The sequence below is a fragment of the Chrysoperla carnea genome, chromosome 5, assembly GCF_905475395.1.
Source record: "Chrysoperla carnea chromosome 5, inChrCarn1.1, whole genome shotgun sequence".
Classification (NCBI taxonomy): domain Eukaryota; kingdom Metazoa; phylum Arthropoda; class Insecta; order Neuroptera; family Chrysopidae; genus Chrysoperla; species Chrysoperla carnea.
In genome coordinates, this window is record NC_058341.1 from 74,194,587 (window position 1) to 74,216,539 (window position 21,953).

The following is a 21,953-nucleotide window of genomic DNA, read 5'->3' on the forward strand; positions in this document are numbered from 1 at the left end:
GAACTTTCAACTTCCTACAAAAATATGTGTAGAGATTTGCTGCACGTTCAACAAATGGGATTAATATGAATTTTTTCATAGTAAAAAATGAAAAATTTGTTGAATAGCCTTCCTGCTAGTACATATTAATATCTCATTCTTGAAGATAATTTTGCATAGCAGCCATTCTTTCGATACCGAAAGTAAAGAAAATAGTCGATTGTTTTGACCCACTTTTGTGTTGACCCCCCTTTCCTGAATGTAATCCTGGCGGCGCCCACGGTCATCTTTGAATGTACAGTGGACCCCCAGCAATCTGGAAAACGTTTTGCAGGGCAGTTCGGACTACCGAATTTGTCGGATTATAGAGTACTGCCTAAGAGCTCCTATAGTCTGGAATTTTTTACAAAAGAGAACCTTGTAATCCTACTAATCACAAATCCAATGATAAGATTCTACAGTGTGTTCGTTTCAAAAGTATCCACCCGTAATAACTCTTGACCTGATGTGATTATTCATTTGAGTGGAAACACGTCGATATAGATATGAACGGGGAAGTTCACAAAGGGTATCTAAAAAATTTTAGGTTTCATTCTTTCATCCCCACCCACCCCAACTTTGAAATTTCAAATGACACGCCTGCCTTATAGTACGTCATTTGAAAGGGTATAAAATTCTCTCTTCAACATCTTCTGTTTAGTCTTTCTTAAGAAGATGGGTTTCATACCTTCCATCTTCTATGTAACTATCTTAAAAACCAATCGATCGATTTTTATGCTCTATGAAATGAGGTATAACAAAGTAGGGGGTACCATTTGAAATTTCAAAGTTAGGGTGGCTGGATATGAAGAGGTGAAAACTAAAATTATCTAGGTACCATTTTTAAACTTCCCTCTTGATATCTAAATCGGCTTGTTTTCACTTAAAATAATAATCACATAAGGTTAAATGTTATTAAGGGTGGATCTTTTGAAATGAACATACTGTATATGCTATATGCAATAGTATGTTTCTATTTACCATCTTTTAATAAATAAAAAATGTACGGATTAGAAGGGGTGTCGGATTAGCCAGGGGCCGGATTACGTGGGGTCCACCGCAATTAAAAAAAAATGTTCATAATAACTTTTTTCTAAGTTGAACTTAAATTAAGCTCTTGATATGATAGCTATACGTGCATACCTAGTTTAACGAACACGAAGTCTAATTTCATAGTAGTTTTTCGGACTTTTTCGGATAACATTATTCGAATCCGAAAGAAAATTTTAAGCCTCTCATTCATTTTATATCACTTGCATTCATTTTATATCTATTGCAGAATTTAAATCAAAAAACGTTTCAAATGAATTGTTTACTGATAACTCATTCACTTCATTAATCATGATATTTTTATTGATAATATGAAATCTATTCTCGTTTTGCTGGCAAGAAGGTTTCCTTCCTTTGACCCCCGCGTAAGGGGGAGCATCCCTTTACCCATTTGGTGGCCTTCGGTCTTGGCTCCGCGTCACAGGAAATAACATTAAATAAATTGCAAGAATACTTAAAAAATTCTTACCAAAAAGTAATAGAATAAAAAACGAAGTTTTCCGATTTTCAAGGGGGTTGCCGGAGGTTTCAAGCAAATCTGGCATATCAATTAGAAGTGCCTTAGAATTTTATAGGTGAGTATATCAGTGAATTTGTCAGTTTCACTTGTGGCTATGTATTATTATTATAGTCTAGTTAACGTGCGGAATTCCGCTCCCGTAGTTACCGTAACCCTTGGCTACCCTGTACTCGTGAATAAAACAAACCAAATTTTATAGAAAAGTCGTGAAAAAAGTCAAAAGTTCTTAAATTAATATTAGGAGAACATGTATTAAAAATAGTAATTATATGTCTAGAGTATTAGGATGGCATCTGTAAAAACTAGCATGTTTGCCTAATGAAGTTATTGTCTGTCCTATCATTATCTTCCTTATTCCTTTGTCAAATTCCTTGATTCACCCCTATTTTTCAATTTTATTATGTCTAGGTTTGACGAAAAATTTACTCACGGGCTACCGCTTAGGAAAAAACACGCTAGACAAATAATTAGAAACTGAAAAAAAACACTGAAAGCTATCAGTAATCAGAATAGTACCCATTCATTAGTACATTTAGCTCAGCAACTCATAGACGAAACAACAAATCAAGGTTCCAGTGTTGTACTAGCACGGGTCCCAGCACACCAAGGAATACAAGGCAACGAATTAGCCGACCAATCAGCTAAGGAAGCCACACGAAATGAAGATATCACAAATACAACAGTAACACATTGTGAAGCTAAGAAACACATAAAAAATGTAATAATGCAACACTGGAACCAAAAATGGCTACAACTTTTACCGACTAAGCTCCATGCAATACGCGATAATATTTTCGACAAGCTACCAACCCTTGACCGCCAAAAATATTGTACAATCATTAGATTACGGATTGGACACACGAACATGAGCCACATTCATCTCATAACCAAAAGTAACCCAAACCGATGCCAACACTGCAACGCAATAATATCGATGAGAATCAGAGAATCACGTTCTTTCACAATGTCAGGGATACCAGCATCAAAGAAACAAAAATGGATTACCCTCGGAAACCAAGTATATCCTCAATGATCCCAAATATTTCCCGAGTCTCTTCAAGTTTATTGAGGACAATGACTTAATTAATTTTGTATTAATAATAACACATGTAAATAATGTATAAGGCTCTGCGGTCGCTAATGACCTAGACGTTAAAAGCGACCTTAAATAAAAAAAAAAAATAAAAAAAATAATAATAATAATTAGAACGAAAAAATATCATAATAAATCTAAATAAGTTTATTAGGCAAACATGTTAGTTTTTACAGATGCACTCCAAATACTCTAACTGTTGTCTTGTATCTTGCATACTATGTACATATAAACGACGTTAATGTGACAATTTTTGACAACAAGAATTATATAAAACATTAAAATTTCAAAATACGTGCAAAAATTGTTACCCACAGTTCTTTGATAAAAACAGCTTTCATGTACACTAAATTAAATCTGAGAAAAGCTAAAAAATAGATAATATTCTGTTATCTACTCTAAATTATCTTAACCTGAGACTCATGTTAAACACGATAGTGTTCGTATAACCTCACCCTTAAATATTATAATAAATAAGTGAGAACAAACAAATGACTGAGTTAATTGATGAAATACGCTGTATAGAAAGTGTTGAGTGTCAGTGCTTGTATTAATTTTTTTTATAAATTAGAATATTTTAAAAAACCATCACAGTTTGCGAAAATTTTCGAAAGTACTTTATAGAATTTTTTGTGGAGAATGTTTCTCAAGACCACTAGTTGAAGCTACTTACAAATTTTCAGTTCGCCTATTATACGGAGAGCCAGTGACCAATTTAAGATTTTCATTTCAAAAGTCACGAAACTTTTCATAAAAAAACCTCAATACCTACAGATACTGAAAAGCCACTTCCGGTAGCTCAGTGTGGCCGGGTTGAAATACCCTAATTATTTAAAGAGGGTCAGAAATAAGGCTAATTTTTATTACAGTATAAGTCATAAAATTTTAGGAAATTACTTTCGACAATATTTTTACTTCATACAATTTTTGCCAGAACATTTACATCCCACCTAATTGTTGCCAGAACGCTATAAATATTTATTTAAAAAAATCCAATGTTGTCATTTCATCAGTCTTGATATTTTAACAGAATAAAGAAAATATATTAATAATTCATAATATTTAATGCCAGAACGAAATTCCATCACCAACAGTCTGCCAGGGCGAAAAACGTATCCGTGCGAGTGAGAGCAATGTACATGGAAACCTATGAGTTAGAGTGAGAGCGCATATTTATTCATTGTTTATAGTTATACGATTCAACATTTCAGTATAGTTGTTTACATTGTTTTCCAGTATGTTTATAAAATCTAACGGTTTACAAGATGGGTCTTACGACCCAAGACCCAATTGATCTATGTTGCATTTATGAACTTAAACTCACTATTTATGTCCTGAATTTTCATAAACTGACATGTTTAAGGCGTAGTTGTGAGAAAACGGCTCATGAAATTTATAGGTGAGTAAGAGCATTCAATTTTACTAATATTTATTAAACATTGAATAAAAATTAGTCGGTTGTTGAAAAATTTTCATACCCTCGTTTTTCCGACATTTTGGGGGTGGAGGTCACTCCAAACGGACCAATATTTTTGTAGGCTACTGTTATTTGTTCTCATTATTATATATTTAATTATCTTGCATTCAAGAAAAAAAGCAAATGGTTGTTCATATTTTTTCAATAGGTCGTTTAATTGACATGTTTTCCGTTTTCCACATTGAAAACGCCCCATTTTCCAAAGTTTTCGTAAAGGAAAACTTTGTAGGTTACATTGAAATAGAGATACTTTGTAGGCCACTCATGAAGTTCCGTAAGAGTTAGTCACCATACCGCCCTCTGTAGTGTAGACTAAATGGTATATGTCTAAAATTTGAATGATTTTAAATGTACATGTTAAATGAATCTTATGAATTTTTATTTATCAAATTTTTTCAGTTCATTAAAATGTAATTTGAAGGCCAATCAAATTCAAATTCAAATTTACTGTGAGAAAACAAATTGTTATAACTTTTTTTGGAAAAAAATAATTGGAAAAATAATTTTATTAGTCTGTTTTTAATAATCGCATAAGTATTTTAAATAATATAAATAAAAAAAATAATAATAAAAAACTATTGTAAGTACGGTTTTTGAAAAAAAAAATCATAAAAGAAGCCTCGTTTTTAGATTTAGAAATTCAGAAAGCCAAATGTCGCAGTTTAATTTTATGTATTATATGTATTGTGCAACAATTTTATTCCAAAATAGGAATGATCTAATCTCATCTAAGCTCATCTTCAAATATTCGGGTAAAAAACATTGCATTCCGAATATCATGGATGTAAAAATGATAATTCAAAATTTTTTTGTTCCCTCTACTCGATCTGGCAATAAACAAAGGGGATTTCTCTCAGAAATTGTGAAATTAACTTTCATAGAACGTTTCACGCACATACATATTAAGCTCGCCATATATTACTCCGTGGAATGAAGCTGAAAATAGGGTACAACCTCCGAAATCCAAGTAACTGAATCGATTTTGTTGAAATTTTGGAACTAAGCTCTACTTACCATCTTATTCAAAATCTATATCATGCCGAAGGGCGCTTTTTATCCTAAGGGGGTGAAAACTACCCCTTATTGAAAAAATGCAATAAAAATTAATAAAGTGTTTTAAGGATGTTCCAGCATGGTATTTGCAGTTTCTATGTTAAAGCAATGGTACAATTTTTTTTTCGACAGAATTTAACGAAAAATTAAATTTAAGAATTTAATAATGCTTACTATTAATTCCCAAAGTTTCAGAAATTTTGACCGTTTAAAATGGGAAATAATTATGCCAACGTCCCAATTTCGATCAATTTACGTCAAAATTAATATCTCGAAAGTGAAAATTAATTTCTAAATTTTTTTTTAGAATTGTATTGTATAAACATTTTTTTATACTTTTTCTTCAATATATAATAATATCATAAAAAATAGTTGGAGAGACCGGACATTTTACATGCTTTAAATGGGACATGACCCTCAAAATCGAGAACTTTGTCTTTAAATATCTCGCGATCTAAACGGTCAAAAATTATGAAATTTTAGGAATTCATAAATAAAGCTATTATAAACCCGAGAAAAAAAATTCGGCCAAATCTGTCGAAAAGTGATTTCATGCTGGTACTACCTTAAGGGCTTTGTAAGAGTGGGGAATGATAAATCATGTTGAATATGAGTTGTGCCATGATGGTCCAAGAGCTGGCTGCAAAAAACCTGGCCTATCGAGTTACCGGATGAAGCATTTCTTAAATGATACTACTCACTGTAACTATTAAAAAAAGCATTTAGTGCCAGGGCCAATATGGTGCATAACATTGCTATATTTTTTCTAAGGTACATTTTTTGGACATAAACTGTACCAATCGAGTAACCGCTTGAAACTGATTTTAAAATGTAGTTTCGAGTGAGTAGAAAATAATTATGAACAACTGCCTCGGTCAATCTGGTGCTAACCCCATGGCACGACACATTTTTTAATTTTTTTTTGTTGTGTTACCGCACCTATCGAGTAACCGCTTCAAACTGTAATTAAATTGAAGTTTAAACATTTCTTTTTAAGAAAATATATTAGTGCCACTTCTATTTTAGTGACAAATGCCCTGCACGATACTTTATATTCCTTCAAGTCCCATACTATTGCTCATATAATCTATAACAGATACATTGGGGAATAAATGAATAAACATCTGATGGATAACAATTACAGTAATTTTTAAGTGATTTTTTTATTTATACGAGAATTTTATAAAGTATCATGATTCCATAACCAGCAGCCAATGAAAATCAGTAGATATTAGTATATTTTATTTAATAATATTAAACTTAAGAAGGGATATGAACTGATTTCAATTGGATTTTATTATTTTAAAATAACATTTTAAAAATGTATTTGATTGGTTTGGTCGAATCCTACTTTTTTTTATTTTTATTATATTTTTCCAAGAAAACATTAGATTCTTAGTAAAAAAACAAATTAAGTTATAAAAGGCGTTGTTTTAATTTAACGTAATTTGTTTAGTATCAACATAAAATACAATGAAAGTTCTCTCATATATTTTACTATAAAATTAATTAAAAAACTTAAATATCTAAAAATATACATTGAACTATATATACAGAGTGTTCTGTTATTGACTGCAGATCGTCGGCCTACAGAATAAGCTCATAAAGACGAAGGAAAAAGCCATTTACCAATTTTGGATTTGAGCCCTAGTTTGGGCGCTACAGGTATGGCAAAAATTGATAAATTTGTTCATTCACTGACTATGTATTCCATAACCAGCAGCCAATGAAAATCAGTAGATATTAGTATATTTTATTTAATAATATTAAACTTAAGAAGGGATATGAACTGATTTCAATTGGATTTTATTATTTTAAAAAAACATTTTAAAAATGTATTTGATTGGTTTGGTCGAATCCTACTTTTTTTATTTTTATTATATTTTTCCAGGAAAACATTAGATTCTTAGTAAAAAAACAAATTACGTTAAATTAAAACAACGCCTTTTATAACTTAATTTGTTTTTTTACTAAGAATCTAATGTTTTCTTGGAAAAATATAATAAAAATAAAAAAAAGTAGGATTCGACCAAACCAATCAAATACATTTTTAAAATGTTATTTTAAAATAATAAAATCCAATTGAAATCAGTTCATATCCCTTCTTAAGTTTAATATTATTAAATAAAATATACTAATATCTACTGATTTTCATTGGCTGCTGGTTATGGAATCATGATACTTTATAAAATACTCGTATAAATAAAAAAAATCACTTAAAAATTACTGTAATTGTTATCCATCAGATGTTTATTCATTTATTCCCCAATGTATCTGTTATAGATTATATGAGCAATAGTATGGGACTTGAAGGAATATAAAGTATCGTGCAGGGCATTTGTCACTAAAATAGAAGTGGCACTAATATATTTTCTTAAAAAGAAATGTTTAAACTTCAATTTAATTACAGTTTGAAGCGGTTACTCGATAGGTACGGTAACACAACAAAAAAAAAATTAAAAAATGTGTCGTGCCATGGGGTTAGCACCAGATTGACCGAGGCAGTTGTTCATAATTATTTTCTACTCACTCGAAACTACATTTTAAAATCAGTTTCAAGCGGTTACTCGATTGGTACAGTTTATGTCCAAAAAATGTACCTTAGAAAAAATATAGCAATGTTATGCACCATATTGGCCCTGGCACTAAATCATTTAAAAAATACTTCATCCGGTAACTCGATAGGCCATGCATTCCTTAACGCATGTATTCTGTCATACTAGTGATATTCATATATCTAGATGGTACAAAAACACATAGTATCGTTTTGTCATCATATAGGTGCTATAAATTTACTTTGCTCCAAAAAGCATAAAAATTTTTTTTTTTTTTTGTTTTTTTGCGATAATTTCCGTAATTTTTCATCAATTTTGATTTTTCAAAAAGCATTTGGAAGGTAATTTTAGGACTATAACATATGAAAGTTTCATCTTTTTACAACCCCTAGTTTTGATAAGGTGAAGGGGCAAAAGGCTCAAAACATGGGGTGTTCACGCGGGTATGCGGACTAAGAACGTTAATATCTCCGTTAAATTTCATCTTAGAAAAACAAACAAAAAATGAAAAAGTTTGTTAAAAACAGGCCTACATTTTTGTTACCGAGTATGTTTTTCGTAACTGTAGTAGTTTCTTAGTTATTTCGAAAAAAAAAAATTTTTTTTTATATTCGAAAATTTTAAAAAAGTTGATCGTGCCTATTTCTAAAAATAAGCCTTCAAACCCAGTGTTACTTCTTGATCACATATACGAGACTCAAATGAAGTGAACTGTGCAAGGAAATTGATTTATTACAATTTAAGTGGAAATGGTACCCATCCAGTGTAAGATTTTTCTTTTAAAAATTTGAATAGCCCACGTTCTTTCAACTGTAACTTACTCAATTTTTGTCCGATCGACTTTTAACACAGCTCATTTTGTAGGTATTTTCAAGTACTACAAAAAGCTATAATTTTTTTTTCCCCGTTTTTAAATATCAAATATATAAAAAAAAAAAATTAATAAAAAAAAAAGATTTTTTGATACGGTATTACTAACTACGGTACTGATCGTTGTATTTAATAAATCGATTAAGCAATCATTCTCTTTGTTTTTTTATTGGCTACAATTTTATTTCAACTACTATGCTGAAAAAACGCCTAGTTTTTGAGTAATTCACGAAAAACCAACTGAAAACATGCTTCTTTTATGTCAAATCTGCGCGCTTTCTATTGCAAATAGCTCAAAAAGTATTTTGTTAATAAATAAGTGTATATGACATTTTTTGCTCAAAATTGGTCACTCTATCGATTTCAGGGGTTATTTTGACCAAAACTATTTTCACCCCCGAGAAGGGGCGGCAACCACCCCCAAGAAGGAAGCGCCTTTCGGCGTGATATAGATTCCCTGGAGAACCCCCTGGAGTATATATCTTTTTTTGAATCTTAATTCTGTTACTTTTGTGACCCCCAGTGGTGGATTTACACTAGGGTCAGTCGGGGCTAGTGCCCAGGGCGGCAAATTTTTTAGGGCGGCAAAATTTGCAATGTGAGAAAATATTTTCTATACAATATATAATTAACTAATTCTTTTAAATAAACATTTTATTTTTCAAGAAATATAATTTATGCATTATGTATCAAATCAAAATTTTGTATATTATAATATGGGAAATTTAAGTGAAAACAATTAAAATAGTTTAATTAATTTATTTCCATAAAGGTTTGCAAAAATAAAATTTGATATTTTTATTTTCTGGAATTGATAAATTAATATAGTTTTTTGAAGAATTAAAAATATTTTCAAATTATGTATGTCTTTTTGATAACAGAAACTTTAATTGATCAATGAATTTTCCTAAAATTGGAGAATTATCAAATAATACTAATTAATTTTAATTTAAAAGAACAGTAATAATAATATGTAATACATAATAAATTTTCTGCAGTTAAATTTTTTGCGGTTTTTCTAATTTAAAAAAAATAAGATATCAAAACTATTAAAATAAAATTTCAGTCATATTGCGGCATTTTCTAAAGTGCCCCAGGGCGGCAGAAATTTAAATCCGGCCCTGGTGACCCCCCGCGTGGTTTCACTATAGTAGTAAATGATTGTAACGAGTATTATACATGCTACTTTGCACAACAAAATTAAATTAAAAATAATGCTAATCAAGAAAAAATATTTGCATCTTTGATATTTTCTATAGTTGTCCATTACGTTGTAAAAACTTTGAACCAAATAATCGGCGTCTAAAGGGAGGGTCTAACCCTATTTTTTAGAAGGGGTTGGTTATAATCAGTTTCTTATAAAACATATTTAATTGATTTTTAGATTCAAAATTGACCGAGATATGTCCGAGATATATTTTTTGCTCCTCCAATCAAATGTTAGAGAGAGAATAAAAGTTTATATAATATAGAAGTTATTCCTTATAAAAATAGCAAACAACCTTTTATTTGAAATATTTTTTCGTAAACATTAAAGTTTACCCGTGAAGTCATTTTGAAAATACTTTCAAAAATTCAATTTTCGAAAGTATTTTCTAGCATTTTTGTCGTTTTTTGAAAATGTTTCACAAAACCACTAGTTGAAGCTACCCGTAAATTTTCAACTCCCTATCTTTTATAGTTTTGGAGAAAATTGACACCAAAATTTTTTTCTAACTTCCGTCCTCACGGGTAAACATTGATGTGTATGAAAAACTATTTCAAACAAAAGTTGTTCATATTTTTATAAAAAATATCTTTTAGGTAGATACATTTAAACTTTTGTTCTATCTGTAACCGGTTATAAGATTAGTCCTTTTTGATTTGATTGAATGAGCAAAAAATGCACCATTTTAAAAATGACGTCTCGGTCAATTTTGAAATCAGAAATTCGAAAAAAAAACATAAATATGCACAATTAAGTAAACTAGAACTTTATCAGAATTTTCTTTTTAGTTTAATGCATAGTTTTTTTGTAATTTGTAAAGATTGGTTAAAATTCCCAACTACCTTCCAAAAAGGGAGTTAGGCCTTCCTATGAAAAAACGATTTTTTGGTACAAAGTATTTACTACCTAATAAACAATTATAGAAAATTTTAAAAATTCAACACAGTTTTCATTTTTGAAATTTGTTTGATTGTATTAACTTTGCATTTTTATCATATGTTTTTTTATGATAAATAATATTTATAGATTAAAAAAAATAAATTTCATTCAAAATATAGAATAATTTATAGTTATCAATTCAACATCATATAATTAATTCTAAATTAAATAGTAAAAGGTTTGACTTTGATAATGAATAAATATTTATTTAATCACTTCATTTAATTTTAATAATAATCCTTTCAGTTGTCCCTTTCTTTTATATAATACGTTTATATGATAGACAAGAGTTTAAACCAGAATGTTATACTGATTGCCTGTAAGTTTTTGAAATATGCATCGTCCAAGCTTGTGACAATGACAATCACGGATTGAAAAACGAGTATCTGTATTTAATGTAGGCGCTGAGTAGATTTCGTATGCATTTACAAGTTCTAACAACAAGTGTATTTCGACGTATTTTGACCCGCTAAATCTGAATTTCAACTTGCTCATCGCTTAGAGTGGAGATTTGTTATAAACAATTAATTAATTGTTTATACGGCCATAGCACCTAGACTATTGAAAATTTTAGTAAACAATTTTGTACTATTTTATTTTACTTGAAAAAGCAAATATTTGCTCATTTACTCATTTTAAAAGTAAATCTGAAATAAGGGCAAAATTTTCGAGGTTTTTCTTATTTTTCGGCATGATCCGGTTGTTTGCCGAGGTCGAAAACTTGGATTTAACAATCCCATTACATTGCAAACAACATATAAAAAAACAAACAAACCTGATTTAATGCAACGTTCACCTCTTTTAATGTTTAATTCAGAATTGATTTATACATTGGCGTTCGGTCGCAAGATATTTGAAAAAGTAAGAAAGATTCTTAAACTAGAACAAATTTGCAATTTTCTCCTATATAATCATGTGGGGTTTTCTTTCGCTAAGGGCTCGCTTTAATAAAATTAATACTTATATACTTACAATCACGCTAGCTTCGTTGCTATTGCATAAAATGAGAGTAAGAGATAGAGAGATCCTTTGAAAAACTAACAAGGTTTGTTTGAAACATTTTATCGTCTTTGATTTTAAATATCTTTCGTTATAGCTCCTCTATTGTGAATGTGTTATTTTATATTTTAGAGGTAGCTATTAGATGACTATGAAGGCTACGGTCAAATTCAAGTTGTCCAAATCTTAACATTTTAATTTTGATTATTTTTCTGTATTTTAATTACCCTCAAAGATTTTTTTGCCATTTCTTTTTCATCGTTTAAAATGATTACCCCATTTATTATATTATATTATACTAGCATAAACCCACCAGCTTGGTTGGGAAATTTCCATGTTCATCCTTTCGTCTTTTTCATCCTTTAAAAATAAACACTACCGCGTTACAGCCTTCAACTTCCTTTCTCTCATTTATCTTCCTTTCATAACACTCAAAATACATTTTATTATGAAACCAAACTATTTAATATTTGCTTTCAAAATAAAAATTTTTCGACGAAGCGGCGGATAACTACCAGTATCTTTATAAATTCTAGGTTATATTTTATTTTGATGTATAAGCTATATTATTGTAAGGTTTCATTACAATCCTTTCAATACTTTTCGAATTCGTCCAGCAAAGCAGGCGGGTATCTATTAAACTAATGTATAATGAATAATAACTCGTTTTGTAGTTAACCAATCAAAAAATAACTTAAATAAAAGTTGCAGAGTGTGATGGGGCGATCACTTTCTGATATCAAATTGGACTTAGTTCTTCAGCGTTTTCTTAAAAAAACTAACAATTTTTGTTTGAAACATTTTTTCAAAAACCGTTAGGTTTCGGAGGAAATGCGACTTAAAAATACGTCATTATCGCATTTTAGGTTGTACGAGCACCAAGGCAATTTTAAATTAAAAGCTTGAATTTTTTGAAATGAAAACTAAGTCTAAATCAATTTCGAAAATTTTTGGGGGCGATAAATAAATAAACGACTTCAAAAGTAGGCATATTAAACATTGGTCTTATGGGAAAATGGTAAATGGATCATATGTTATCATAGATTTCTCCAAAACCAGTCGGTGGAAATTAAAAAAAAAAACTATTTAAATTAAATTTTAAACCCTAATCAATTATTTAAAACAAAAAAAAAACCCGTTATGTCAACTAATTAAGAATGTATGGTCACAAATATTGGGGACACAAATTTAAAAAAATATTTTTTCAATTTGGGTGGTAAATTATGTTTTAACTTCACACTATAAGACGAAAGGTAAGAATAAAATTTTTCGAGACCTACAATAATTTTTTCAATATATAGAAAATTAAAAATTTTGTTTAATTATTTAGCTTTCGATATTTCGAAAATCAAAGCACATATCGAAAAATTTTATTGTCATTTTTCGTCATTCATGAATTTAAAACAAAATTCATAATCAAAGTTGAAAATAAGGTACAAATAATTTCAACCCTAAATCTAAAATTGCCTTGGTGCTCGTACTACCTTAATCGAAAGAAAATACGCTTAAAGTTAATCGATAATTGTAGGTCAAAGTCATGGACAAAGTCTTCTTTTGCCCTTGACAATTTTCGGCTAAAGCATTTTTCCGTAGTTAACGTGTTTTCTTTCGATTAAATATTATTCGACATGTTTTTAGGTCGCTGGCGATTTTCTAAAAAATGGTTTTTAAAAATGTTAGTTATTTCATAAGGATCAACTTTCTAATTTAAAGTGTTATTCTATCTCTTATCGTTCAGGATTTAAATTGGCTATTAAAAAAACTCATGTAATAACATGGTGTTCTCTATCAAACTCTACAACTTTTGTTTAAGTCATTTTTTGATTAACTATAAAACTAGCTATTAGGCGTTCTAGATTAAAATGATGCACCATGTATATGTAACTTTTTATTATGAAACCAAATTATTTTGCTTTTAAAATCGAAATCGTGGCGAGGAGGATGGGTAACTGGTATTTTTATAAATTAAAGCCTATGTGTTATTCTGATATATGAGCTATATTATTGTAAAGTTTCATTAAAATCCATTCAATATAATTTTTTAATTCGAACCAGTAGTTCCTGAGATTGAACGAGCTCAGCCAACCAACCAAACAAACAAACTCTTTAGCTTTATAAACGGGGGAGTCCGTGGCAGTAAAAATGCATTTACACGTATTTCGAAATTTTGCAAATGAATCAATGCTATTTAACGATGGATACAATGGACTAGGTGTGCCAGGGTTTATTCTGGCACAAATATTTTGTTTATTAATTTTTATATTTTTAATAATTACAATTATTTTGCACTTTCATGGAAATTAATTTGTAAGAGACCATTTTATTGCAAATTTTATCTATTTTCAGGAAAATTTAGATTGACGGCTCTTATCGCGGTAGAAAGGTCTGCCACACCGATTTTTAATATTAAAGCCAATAAAATTTTACCCTAATCGCGAAATTACATTTTTTAATTTGTTCGTTTTGAGTTCTACTTTCTATTTATCTCGATGTGGCAGCTCAAAACTTGACCAAAATATCTGCCACAACAGTCAAAATTAAAAAACCTCTGGAAAAAAATATTTCTGGCATTCTTGATCAGAAAAGCTTATAGATTAATATTGTGAATCTTGCCAGAAACCCTATTGCTCCAATTTTTGTATACACCCCTTCCTCCTCCTAAGAAACAGTTAAATGACATTTTTTTAATCAAGTAAAAGTTACTCTTGATTCTATGGGTTAGTTAACGTCAAAAAGGCTCTTTGTGATTTTTTCAGTAAACTTCTTCGTTTTCGAGATATTAACAGTTTAGTTTAATATTTGGAAAAACTCCAAAATGGCCATTTTAAAAGCTAAAAAAAAACAGGGCATAAAATTAGATTTTTGAGTTAATCAAAATTCCAAAATAATGTTTGAACATCCTTTGATAAAGATTTGAAGACTAATACAGGTTACTTCATTCTAGAGGTTCATTTTTCAATTCTTAAGAAAATGTTTAATTTCCATTATTAACAATGAGTAAGACAGAGATACTAAATATTTCAGTCTAACACACTGTTATTAATAAGAATTATAACATCTTTAAAGAATTAAAAGTTGAGGCTTTAGAATTAAAGAATCAGTAATTTCTCCTCAGAACTTCATAAAAGATGTTCAAACATTATTTTAGAATTTTGATAAGCTCTAAAATAAAATTTTTGGAGTTTTTACAAACATTAAACTGTTAATATCTCGAAAACGAAGAAGTTTACGAAAAAATCACAAAGAGACTTTTTGTCGTTAAATAACCCATAGAATCAAGAATAACTTTTACTTGATTAAAAAAATGTCATTTAACTGTTTCTTAGGAGGAGGAAGGGGTGTATACAAAAATTGGAGCAATAGGGTTTCTGGCAAGATTCACAATATTAATCTATAAGCTTTTCTGATCAAGAATCAATTGAAAAAATGCGGTACTCATATTTTGCACACTCAACCCCATCCATCGCCTGTTCTATAAATAATTATTTATTTAACTTGCTGAGTTTTGTTGGGTTACCAAAGAATAACGTCTACACAAATTTACGTAAAAAAAATTTACGCTAGCTTTACCTCCTGTAAATGAATTATAATTTTTTAATTATTGATCAAATTGCATTATATAGAATCGGTTATAGTGTGATCAAATAAAAAAAAAAATGGCGTCAATTTGTAGATAATTCTGAGTTCGGAGAAAAAAATTGAATTTAGTAGATCATTATGATACAAATTGAAGAAACTAAAATCTAACATTTTTTGATGGTCGGAAGGGGTCCAAAAAAAATGGTAAAGTGGCCTAATCCGGTCTTTCGCGTCAGACACCGTCGGATTGAGTTAAAAATAAAAAAGCGTTTAATAAGCTTAGGCGCCGTAAAAAGGCGAAAAAAATGAGCTGCGAATGAACCCGATTGGTCCATCGATGTCCCCAGAAATTGCAAAAAACCATCGATTTTGCTCGAAATTTCAAAACTTCATAGCTCTTGTTGTTTTAAAGATTGTAGCTTTTGTGCCCATGAAGTATCACACACAATTTGAGCAAGATCGAATGTATACTTTTTGCAAACCGCAGCTGAATGCAAAAAACAGGACTTTTGTAAAATATCCCTAAAAAAGTTGTGGTGCGGTAACTTATTAAACGCTTTTTTATTTTTATCTCAATCCGACGGTGTCTGACGCGAAAGACCGGATTAGGCCACTTTACCATTTTTTTTGGACCCCTTCCGACCATCAAAAAATGTTAGATTTTAGTTTCTTCAATTTGTATCATAATGATCTACTAAATTCTTTTTTTTTCTCCGAGCTCAGAATGAAAATATTCAAAAAGTTAATTTGATCACACTATTATTGTATTTTTATGATGAAAAAATGCATTATTTTTGTGCAATTTTATTTATATAAAAAATTCAATATGCTTCTGTGATTTTCTATATGATTTTATTGTATTCCTTATATTTTCTTGAATGATTTTTTGTGTATTATCAATAAAATAATAAAAAGTAAAAAAGTATTTTATTTTATAAAAAGTATTTTAAAAATACGCATTTTGTATTTTGTATTTCAAAAACCATTTTTAACAAGTGAAAACAAACAATTGGCTGAGTTAATTGTTGAAATACCATGCATAGACAGTGTTGATGGCTCTATCACATTACACATACATACATGTCACCCATACATAACTTATATTCCCATAATTACATACTATATAATTTACGCCTAATTTGCGCCCTCACGGGTAAACAGTGATATTTACGAAAAAATGTTTCAAACAAAAGTTGGTTATTTTTTTATAAGGAATATTTTTTACATTTAAACTTTTGTTCTATCTCTAACGATTTACAAGATGGGTCCTACGGACCCAAGACCCAATTGCCATATATTGCTCATTTACGAACTTGACCTCACTTTTTACGTCCTCAGTACGCTATAAAAATTTCAGCTTGATATCTCTTTTCGTTTTTGAGTAATCGTGATGACAGACGGACAGACGACAGACGACAGACAGGCAGACAGACAGACAGACAACCGGAAATGGACTAATTAGGTGATTTTATGAACACCTATACCAAAATTTTTTGCTTAGCATCAATATTTTTAAGCGTTACAAACTTGGGACTAAACTTAGAATACCTTGCGTATTACATATATGCATGGTATAAAAATTATCTTGTATTTTATATTTCAAATACTTTTCACAAGTATTTTGCACATGTCTACATATGGAGGAGGTATATTTTCAATAAACTTTAATCATTTTATATTCCTAAATACAATAAATTTTATAAACTACGGGCTTTTTTAATAAATATTGCTCAATCCTGCTATGACTTTATGCGGTGCTCTAAAATAGCATAAACAAACATATCGGATACAAAAAAAAAAACAACCAAAAAACAATAAACACACAAAAATATATTTTTTGATTACATAATAATAATTGTTAAAAAGTCAATAGAAACGGATATTCAGTTTATTTATTTAACATCTAAAACAAAATGGTTTAACACTTTTTTGGTATTTTTAACTTAAATACCTAAAACAACATTGTCTTCATTTTATTATTACCTTTCTGATCAAAAATTATTGTTTTCATCTCGAAATTGAGAAACTAATTTTTAACTTTTAAAGTATACTGGTCATGGTTGTTTCATTTACATCTTCGTGTAGTATACATCTCCCACGAGTATGAGAGAGTACCTACATATGCATTGTGTATAAGAGAGAAGTGTTATATGAAAGAGGCATATGTTTTTTTGCATGTGTTGTAGCTTCGGTTCGATTAAAGGGCTGTATGATGAGTTTACCGCTGCTGTGAGTCTGTATCGACTTAAGAGATTGGCGAAGCTACACACTATATTACATATGCAAGGAAACTTATAACCTATAACACCTTTTTCTTATACACACTGCTTAATGTATACATATTTACTCTCTCATACTCGTGAGAGATGAGTGTGTTGTAAAAATTAACTGATAGTGGCGTACTTAGATTTATAGGGGCATATTGAAGACGAGTTTTAAGGGGTAGGTATATCAAATTTGGAATTTCTTGGTTAATACTAATAGTTAAATTACAAATATTCAGTTTAAAATTTGGTACTATTAAAACTTCATAAATTCTGTTAATTAAATTTTTTTCATAAAATTGCATTGAGTAAAATAATTACTTATTCACTGGTGATACAAAATATACTAGTCATATTTAAGTGGTTCTAGAACTGAAAAAAAAAACTAAATTTAGAAGCACAGGTGATGAGCTATCTTAGGAATCTGGTTGTTCAAGAGAGCCCTTTATTGTGACAGAGTAATCAACACAGTCTATACATGGTATTTCAACAATTAACTTAGTCAATTGTTTGTTTTCACTTGTTTTAGTTTATAGTCATGCATTTTATTGATGGAAACTAAAATTGTACTTAGTTGAGATATACAACGTGTTCTGTTATGAACTGCAGAAACCTAACTTCCCAAAATAGGCTCATCGGGAGCAACAAAAAAACTATTTTCCAACTTTGGATCTGACCCCTAATTTGGGCGCTACAGGCGATGTGGTTGAGGTAACCTCATATCGGTTGGTATTAAGAATTTCACACATGATAAAATCTATCATATTGTTCTAAAATTCGACACATACTCCTCCATACACATACAAGTCCTTGGAAATATGTTCCTCGGGTTGTTAAGTTTTTTGATAAAATTTGCGAAAAAAGTGCATTTAAAAAAAAAATTGTTATCTTCATGAATATAATATTAAGTTACTGAAACAGAAAGTTATTGGTCTGGTTCCCCAAAGACTAAAGTATCACGGCTAACGACTTGTTTATTTATGTCCAGTATGCAAAGAACAAATTTCTTTGAAGTAAAAGTTCAAGACGTTAATTGATTTTGGTTGTTTCACAAACAAACTCTTTTACGCACATTTTGAAATTTTAAGTTTTTAAACTTGCCTTTTTGCTTGTTAAGCATTTGAGTTTTTGGGTTTACGGTTTTTGAAGATTTGCATATTGGCACTCGATTTTGATATAATTCTTTAGAAAATTATTTATTGTTAAAGATTATTACATGAACCTATGAATTTCAAAAGTATCCTCTTAATAACTCTTGATGTGATGTGATAATTATTTTGAGTGAAACTCCCCACCCAACTTTGAAATTTCAAATGACACTTCCACTTGATGATACCTTATTTGAAAGGGCATAAAATTATCTCTTTAAGCATGATAAAAAAATGATATCGATCGATTGAATCGTTCATAAAATAAACTACCCAGAAAATTGAATGCATACCCTCCATCCTGCCGATACCTAAATCGGCGTGTTTTCACTCAAAACAATAATCACATCAGATCAAGATTTATTAAGGGTGGATTTTGAAATAATCCCTCTGTATATACATGTATGGCATGCAATAGTGATGGGACAAATGTTGAATTTTGTGCATAGCGAATGCGAATGTTTATTTCCAATATTCGCGAATGCGAATGCGAATATTAACTTTCAAATGAAGCGCTTCCAAATTCTAATTCATAAACTTAATTAATTTCTCCAGCAGGTTTTTTTCTGTCCATACCTTATCTATATTTTAAATGAGTTAAATAATTAGTAAGTCAAGCAAACATGATTCGAAAGTAACAATTTTATAGATGATTTCCTATTACTGAAGACATCATTAAGAAGTGAATCAGCAACTGTACAGATATTTCAAATGAAACTATTTTTAAATCATGTTCTCTCAAAATTAATTTAGTAACTTTTGATATTTTTCACCACTTTTCTAAGAAGTTTGTTCTTTTTTTTAGTCACGAGTACAGGGTAGCCATGGGTTACGGTAGCCACAAAAGCAGGTAGCAATTCCTCGCAGGTCAAGCTAGTACATATAATTCTTCATTAAAAGAGCGTAAAAGAGTCCGTCGTATAAGTCTATTAAAAACAAAACCATATAAGTCCATTAAAAGCAAAATTCAGTTTTTTTTCAGTATTTGTTAAACATTCAAATTTAACAGTGATTAAAAAGTGATCTAAAAATATGAGTAAAGGACATATTAGTGAAGTTTGGGATTATTAACCGACTTCAAACAAAAACGGAGGAGATTATCAATTCGACTGTATTTGTTTTTTTATATTTATTACCTCAGAACTTTTGACTGGGTGAACCGATTTTAATGATATTTATCTGTTTGAAAGCTGGTGCTTCCCGTGTGGTCCTATTTCATTTTGGTCTAGTTCTGACAACGGCATCCATGGGAAAACCAAAAAAGTCTTAAATTTGCAGCAAGTATGCACGACAACAGGGCGAATAACTCAATATCAAGCCAACGGATTTCGATGATTCTTTTTTTAGTGACAAATTAGTAAGTGTACTTCAGATTCACTAAAAATCACAAAATAAAAAAAACTTTTAACAAAAAGAAAACCGACTTCAAAAGAAAAATTTTCCAAAATAAATTAATACGCACTAAAAAGTAAAAAGATAACAATAATATAATGTAGTTAAAATTTTTGTTATTTTTGGAGTCGGTGTCTGCCAAGCTAATGTAGCAAACTGTTCTGTCAGAGCTATTTCCTTGACCAACACCGACTCCAAAAATAACAAAAATTTTAACTACATTATATTATTGTTATTTTTTTACTTTTTAGTGCGTATTAATTTATTTTGGAAAATTTTTATTTTGAAGTCGGTTTTCTTTTTGTTAAAAGTTTTTTTTATTTTGCAATTTATGATACAAAATGATGATAATTTTTTGTCAAAAACGTTCGCATCGTTTTTTGCAAATGCGAATGCGAATATTAAAAAATACGCGAATATTCGTGCCATCCCTAGTATGTAATATACACCATATTGAGAAACATTTCCGTTAAATATTATGCAGGTGAGCTAACATTTATAGTTCTTTTTCCCATCACTAGGAGTCTTTCTTAGCATTCAAGTACCATACCAGCAGATCTTCAGTAAATAACGTTCAAATAATTAATAATTTCTAATTAATGATATAATTGCTCAATACAATTCTTATAGTCGGGAAAGCCTATAAGAAAGCCTCTTGTTGTTTTAATAGTCAATTTAGATTCTAAACGTTAAGAGGTAGAATAACACTTTAAATTAGTTAGTTGTTCGTCATAAAAAAGCTTACATTTTTTATTAAAAACATTGTTTCGAACACCGTTAGGTTTTTCGGGGGAAATAAGCATGTAAAAATATGCCATTATTGCATTTAATCAAAAGAAAACATGCTGGTTACAAAAAATGCTTAGCTAAAACTTGTCAAAAGCAAAAGAGGATATTCGACTGTGTCCATAACTTTGACCTGAAATTCTAGTTTCAAGATCATTTGACCTTGATCTTCCAATGATTTTGAAAATTATTCTGGACTTATTATTAACACAGACGAATGACTTTTATTGCCCTTGATAACTTTTGTCTAAAATAATTTTCTAAAGCTACCGTATTTTCTTTTGATTGAATGCAATAATGACATATTTTTAAGTCGCATTTCCACAGCTAACAATTTTTGAAAAAATGTTAGTTTATTTTATGAGGTTCAACTTTCTAATTTAAAGTATTATTCTATCTCTTACTTTTTATCTTAATTTATTACTAAAGAGACCCGGAAACCTGGAGAACTATAGCTAGTTACTAATCTGATGATGTCCCCAATCAAACTCTGCAACTTTTGTTTACGTTATTTTATGATTGATTTACTACAAAGTGATCTATTAACCATAATAAATTAAATTGGTCCAGTATGTAGCAAAGGTTGGTTACGGATTACACTATCTTTTTGTTTTAAAAAATTTGACAAAAAGTACAAAATTATAAATTAAAAAAAAAAACAAGTGAAAACAAACAATTGACTCAGTTAATTGTTGAAATACCATGTATAGGCAGTCACGTAAATAAAGAAAGATTTCCACTCTTAAACAGCCACACACACATAACTGATATTCCCATATTAATACAAACTACAAAATTTTCACCTAATTAGAATGTTTCAAACAAAAGTTGTTTATTTTTGTATAAGGAACATTTTTACATTTAAACATTTTCTCTATCTATAACGGTTTACAAGATGGGTCCTACGGACCCATGACCCAATTGTCCTATGTTGCTCATTTACGAACTCGACCTCACTTTTTACGTCTTAAGGAAGTTCCCTCGGCAATAATAGAAAAAAATA

The 21,953-nt window shown here is 29.8% G+C and overlaps 1 protein-coding gene across 1 annotated transcript in view; it reads left to right on the forward strand.

Annotated features, from left to right (window-relative positions):
• Nucleotides 1-14,774: 14,774 nt before the first annotated feature.
• The window catches only part of LOC123301431 (proto-oncogene tyrosine-protein kinase ROS), a 152,654-nt gene continuing 145,475 nt past the window's right edge, over nt 14,775-21,953 (forward strand). Inside the window, exon 1 of the mRNA XM_044884169.1 lies at nt 14,775-14,778. Coding sequence (XP_044740104.1) covers nt 14,775-14,778 — 4 coding nt within the window. The remainder of the gene's footprint in view (nt 14,779-21,953) is intronic.